The sequence below is a fragment of the Glycine max genome, chromosome 14, assembly GCF_000004515.6.
Source record: "Glycine max cultivar Williams 82 chromosome 14, Glycine_max_v4.0, whole genome shotgun sequence".
Taxonomy (NCBI): Eukaryota; Viridiplantae; Streptophyta; class Magnoliopsida; order Fabales; family Fabaceae; genus Glycine; species Glycine max.
Genome location: NC_038250.2, coordinates 42,556,134 through 42,562,811, shown reverse-complemented (window position 1 = coordinate 42,562,811; position 6,678 = coordinate 42,556,134). Strand labels below are relative to the sequence as shown.

At 34.0% G+C, this 6,678-nt stretch overlaps 1 protein-coding gene across 1 annotated transcript; it reads right to left on the bottom strand.

Moving 5' to 3' along the window:
* Window positions 1–3,360: 3,360 nt before the first annotated feature.
* Window positions 3,361–6,678, bottom strand: LOC106795902 (uncharacterized). Its single transcript, XM_014766834.1, has 4 exons — window positions 6,488–6,678; window positions 5,052–5,142; window positions 4,835–4,946; window positions 3,361–3,386 (listed from the first exon to the last, which is right to left on the bottom strand). The coding sequence occupies exons 1-4, from the start codon at window positions 6,676–6,678 to the stop codon at window positions 3,361–3,363; spliced, it is 420 nt and encodes a 139-aa protein (XP_014622320.1).

Here is a 6,678-nt window from a genome sequence, read left to right as displayed (position 1 = left end):
CTGAAACTGATTTGTTAATGGCTGGTTTCATTATCATCAATTTTAAGTACATCTATGGTATTGTCAGCAATAGTTAAGCTCTATAAACACCATTGGATAGTTGTGGTTTGAAAAGACTCCACTTGAGGAAACATACCATGTGAGTCACACTTAATTAGGAAGGTTATTAGAGTGCAAGTGTGAGTGACAAGTTTAACATTGGATAGAAATAAACATGTTGATCAAAATCATGACTACAAATAGCAGAACACGCAACAGTACCAGTCATCACACAGATAACAGCATCACACAACAATTCCAACCAAGGGAAATCATGACTACAAATAGCACAAGCAATAACACACCAAAACGCAACACACACAGGCCCAAGTACCTCAGTGACTTCGTATAAGGACCAGGGGAGCTGCAAGCTCGATAGAAGATTCTAGAATTCCTTCCACTTTGCGCTAAAAGCTTTTTTTCCATGTTTTACTTGATACCTGAGTAGTTAATTAATTTCAAAATTTTGTTATAACAACTTACCAAAATATCTTGTATGAAATGGCTATAAAAAGGATAGTGATGAAATAAAAGAGGTATCAGAATTATTTCCTGCAATTAAGCTTTTTCTTTTATTCCAGTTAGCTATCAGCTACACAAAATCAAAGAATTCCCTGCAGCAACTACCACCAGAAGCTTATCTAATTGTCACTCTCACCACCTTTTCAACACTAAATGAAAGGAACAAAAGAATTTACCATGTGTCTATTTTCTAACATGCTTCCGTTTTCCAGAAATATGGCACTGGCACTTATTCACTGAAATTTACTTCACTGAAATTTACCACTGGTACTTATTCACTATTACTAATTACTAGTTTAAAATATAACTGAGAAAAGGGTTTTAAAATAAAGAAAGGCCAAAGCAGACCATGATCTCTCTCTTTCTCAATGAGGGAGTTTTTCATTTAAAGAACTCACTGCAAATTCAATATGATATTAATAGAGCATTGTTTATTTTGAGCTTCTCTGTTCAATCTTCTTGATCAAGCTTTTGTATATTATTCTTGTGATTTGATTTCCCTTCTATTTTATTTTTCCATTCTTGCTTTGCTGTTGTGCAAGTGGTTGGCTTGTAAAATGGGGTGGGGTGTTTCATGTGGACACCGTGAAACTGGAATTTTTGTTTAAAAAAAAAATTGAGCTAGCTGGTCATAAGGTTACATGGTTCTCATACTGATTATGTTACATATGCCTTTTTCAATTCAGGCTAATTATGGACTCCAATTATGATTGGCAAAAAGGGTAACCTTTTCCAGTATATTTATGTTCTTTTTATTACTCCAATTTCCTTGTGCTTACTTTATATATATCCAACTATTCAGAAAAGTCCTAAAATTATTACTAATTGAAAATATATAAATGTATCAAGTGTGAACATACATAATTGGTTACTATTTGAAAGCATTTACTCTATCATTAATACTTTTACCAATTTATTAATCTATAAAATAAATATTTGCATGTTGGCTTTCCACTTTAAATTGTCAAGCTCTATGCTTATGTGCTTATGGTCTTATTGATTCTACTCATCTAGACAAGTATACAAATAGTGCAAGAATACGCTTGTGGGTTAAAGTATTAAATATTTCCCTAAATGTTTTTTAATATAATTGTAGTTTAATATTTATTAAAAAAGTCCCAATAATTTTTAAAAATATTAAATAAATCCTTTTTCATTTACATTCAGTAATTGAACCAGGTAAGTAAAAATATCAATAATTTGGATGTTTAAGATAAAAATAATGATCACATCTAGAGTAAAAGAAATATAATATCAAGTATTCTAAGGAACAAAAATTGTAAGAGCAGAATTAGAATTAAAATTACAAGCATTTGTGAAGTATTTATGTTGTAGGTCTAAGTCCGGGTTCTATTTATTCCAATAATTGAGAAGCCCAATTACATATTTTTAAGCATTTGCACAACACCAATGACCAGTGAAATAACTTGCAGTAATGAATGGAAAAGCATACAATTAATTATTTGTTTGGTATGTCATTCTAGAAGGAAAGTAAGGAAAATACATTTTGATCAGACACCATCTCTATTTCAGTATCAAGGATGGAAATGGAGAGACTGTAATGCAGAAACAATTAATGAGTCCCACAACGTGAAGTGGCCCAACATGTTTTTTATCCATCTCAATGTTATTAACTTGCATTTCCATTATTTTTCATGATGAAACCAAACAAAAGGAAGCATCCTTTCTTTTTCATTAGACAATAACAAACATGGAAATAATATCTCTTTCTTTCCTTTCTTTTATTTAGTTTGTATCCCTTCCTTTTATTTTCCTCCTTTACACCAAAAAAAGCCTGGAGGTCATCATAAATCACAATAGTTGATTCTTATAGTTTAAACTACAACTCCAAGGGTCAAGAAAGTACAATTAAATTTAAAAGCTGCAAATAGTTGAATAAAAAAGTGGCCACATTATGGTACCACTTATACTGATTGTCTGATTATCTCAGACTAATATCAAATAGAATGATCTAGAATCTCTATACTACTAATAATCTTGGAGGTAAGCAAACCTTAAATATAACCTAAATAAATATATGATGTGTTTGGAAATAACTGTTAGTATCTCCATTAGTTCTAAAGTGCAGAGTCCTATGGGTTAGAGTGTGGTGTTCTTGCTTTATGTTTACTGTTTAACTTTGGGGTTATCACTTATCATTATCAATATGATTTGCAATAAGAAGGTTATTTCCATTAAAATGCTTGATCAAATATAGTGGGAACAATATTTTTATGTTTCCAATCCTTAGTAAAGAGTTCTATTTGTATTCTACTTAATTTTGCTTGCAAATTTCATGGCTGATTTTTTTGTCCATTTGTGAGAGAGGGGGGGGGGGGATTTCAATTAGGATTTCAATGTGAGTGAAGCAGAGGCAGTGGCCACAAGGTTAAGGAGCCAAATAGAAAGAAAACACTGAGTGTAGTGCTACAGTATGCATAAGATACTGAATTTGCTTCAATTGAAGAAATGAAAAAAAATCTAAAAAGGGGAAAATACAACAAAGGAGGAAAATTAGTGTCCTAGATAATATTAAACAAAGAAATATCAAAAGATTAACTCAGACCAGCAACTACATCCAAGCCTAACCCTAAGAGTGAATCACACCATTTGCCTCACTCAAACAAGATCAAGGAGACAATAGCAGCCACCATAGCCCAATAACAACCTTACAACATGACAGCTTTCAACAAGTTCAGTGTACTAACTTACACAAAACGATGCTCAATGAAAGTGATGATCTGCCCGTTTAGTCAATGCCCGCAAGGAGGCTGTTCCCAAAGGTCGTTCAGTCAATGCTCACAAGTCAGCTTCATCAACGACCACTGAAACGCAAAAAAAGAAGAAAAAAAGTTACATTTAACAGCTTCAGATTACATAACAACCTAAACAAAAATCACAGTTTCTCTCACAAAACACACAATGTATCTTACCTTATGGAAACAACTTACAAACGTTAAAGACTACAATGTACACCACGATGTAGAGCACCAACAACAACTAACGACCTGAGACGACAAGGAAGCAGAATCGTCAAATGAATGAACGAATATAACACATGCAAATGAAGGGATACACAAAGAAGACCAAAATGCGGCTTTACCTTTGTCGGCAGTGCCTGCAAACGGAACAACACGCGATGGACAGGAGATGGTGTTTGTCGGAGACAATGCTCTTTGTCGAAGACGATGGTCTGTACGTCTACCTAGCTAGGGCTCCAAACTAAGAGTATTTCAGACGAAATTTCGACAAAAGAACTCTTACCCCGCGCCAAAAAAAGGGAAAGTAACAACCACGTGCCGGAAACGTGATACAATTACGGATACAACGACGAGTCCTAGCAACGACCATTGTTGAATGACAACTACGAACAAAACATACAACGACGGTTCTTCGAGTAAACCCATCTTTGTATGTTAACGCATTAAATCACGTGGCCTCCACGTGTAACCACCAACAATACAAAGACGGGTCTTGGGCTAAGACCGCCTTTGTATCTAAATGACAAAGTTGATGACGTGTTTCTACTTTAACAATACAAAGACGGGTCTTGAGTTAAGACCATCTTTGTATTTCAACGCCTCCAATCACGTGGCCTACACGTGAACCACCAACAATACAAAGACGGATGTCGTGTGACGACCGTCTTTGTATTTGAACGCCTCCAATCACGTGGCCTACACGTGAAACCATAAACAATCCAAAGACGGGTATCTGGATAAGACCGTCTTTGGAATTTACATCCTCAAATCACGTGGCTGCCACGTGAAAGTTCTAACAAAAACAAAGACGGTCTCACTAGAGCACTGTCTTTGTATTGTCGTTGGCCCACTCATGTGCTTGGCACGTGCTACCGTTAAGGATACAAAGACGGTTTTTGCCTAACAACCGTCTTTGTAAGTTACCCCCTTAAATATCCATTGCCACAACAGCTGCATGTCTACGACGGGTAGCGGCAAACGTCGTCGTTCTCATGCCCTTAATTACGAACATGTCACCGGTTCACCTTCTACGACGGTTCTTCGAAACCATCGTAGAATTCATGACATAGAAAACAACTTTTGTAGTAGTGAAAATGCATGCTAAAGTAACTTTGGTGTGTGTGAAGAAGAGATTATTAGATAATCTCAAATCATTACATATCTAACTCTATGAAAAAATTTAAAATACTTAATTATATGTTACATAGAGATTAGTCGAGACATGATGCTTTCAGACAATATAATAATAATAATTTATCAGATAAGGGGGTTGAGTAGATATAAGTTCTAACCTCCATTGAGCCAAATGACCAAAGGTTTGGTGAGAGGATTTAGGGTAACTTCAGTGAGCCAGTAAAGGAGAGCTCTACCAGCAACCTTGTTAACAGTAACATAGCCAGAAATCTGTGTACAAAACAAACATAAAAACATTAGATGTTAGCTTAGTTAATTATTATATATATTGTTAGTTTATAATAAAAGAAAGAGAATAAAAGAAGTTATATGAACCTTTGTTGGGTTTGCGAGGCTATTCTCATCTAATGCATTCTTAGATGTGAGCATTGTCTTTGTTGCCTTAGTTGCATTTGAGCTCTCAAATCTATTAAGACCAAAAATATAGAAAGGTATAGTAATTTAATTGCCCCTACAATTCCTTTTTTTATTTTTCTTTGATTGGTATTTTTTTTCTTCTAATCATAGTTGTTAGACTAGCTCTCAAATAAGTAGTGATTAAATAAAACCTTTTGTAAGTCAGATTCTAAGAATCTAATCCCATGCCATTGTAGGTAAAGTTTGTCTAAGATCATTTTCTGCTTCCACAGCAACCAATCATAGTTGGGCATCTAGCACCTTAAGAAAACAAATATAAATAACTAAAGCAAAGAGTATGAATCACCTTTATTTTTAAGTAAGTTTTTTTATCTTGGAGATTTTTCCAAAGAATTGCATATGCATCAACTGAATCAGGGTCAGGCGTTTGAAGTTGTGATTTTAAAAATGTTGCTCCATTTGACTCTCTAAACATAAACTGCACCCTATAGTTGGGAGTTCCATAAACCTGATTGGAAAAATCTTTTTATTTCTCTTTCAACAAAACGAGTTTTATTTCTCTTTCAACAAAAACTGCACCTGATTTTAAAAACAAATTCTCCATGCCTAGAGATCATCAAAATGAGTTTTATTTCTCTTTCAACAAAGAGAATTAAATTCCTATCTACATACTTATGAAAGTCAACCATTTAAGATCTTATTGGTTAAACATAAGTCTCATAAGAAGTGATTAACATATTTTGATTTTTTTATAATAATAATTATTTAAGCACAACCTTCATTCATCTCAATTTTGGATGATTCATCTTCAAACACAACAACAATAATTACAAGAGTATCAATTAATATAAATTAAGCAACAATTAACTTGTTTCTTTCTAATCCAATAAGGAATCCAGCTTCGGACACAACTCCCAAAAGGACACTTTCAGCATATAAGAAGCTACAATTTACCCATTCCCAGGGAGTTGGAACACATGGATCACCTTCATTCTTTAGGACACTTTCAGCATATAAGAAGCGAAATGCATTTACAAAATTTGTTGTAAAATAAGAGTATAGTTAGTAACCTGTTCAATCAGTACAACAATGCAATTGTTGTAAGTTAGTGATCAAACTTGAAATATTTAATTTTTGATGTAATTACCGTTCCTGATAAGATATTTTGGACATGCAAGAAAAGATCAATTTTCCCAAATATAAATTGATATTAAGCCACTGGCACCAAATATATTGATTTTTTTCTTTTCTAATCAAGCTATCATTAATGCAAAATTTTAAACATAGATTCCCTTGAGACTTTGTTCTATCATGTCAAATATTTGAAACTTTCTATTCTTGTGCCAAAACTTTAGAAGAAGTAGAAAAGAAAATACTAAGGGGGAGTACCATACCTGACAACATCCTCACTTGGAGCACCAAAGTTAATTCTTGCAGCCACTTTCAAGAAAAAACTGCCTTCAAAATCTGTGGCATACACAGAAAGATTCAAGGACCTGAGCTCAAGGGTAGATATGAAGGGAGAACCAGTGGTAGCACAACACATGCAAACATCAATATAGTTTGAGGGTGCACTGAAGATCAT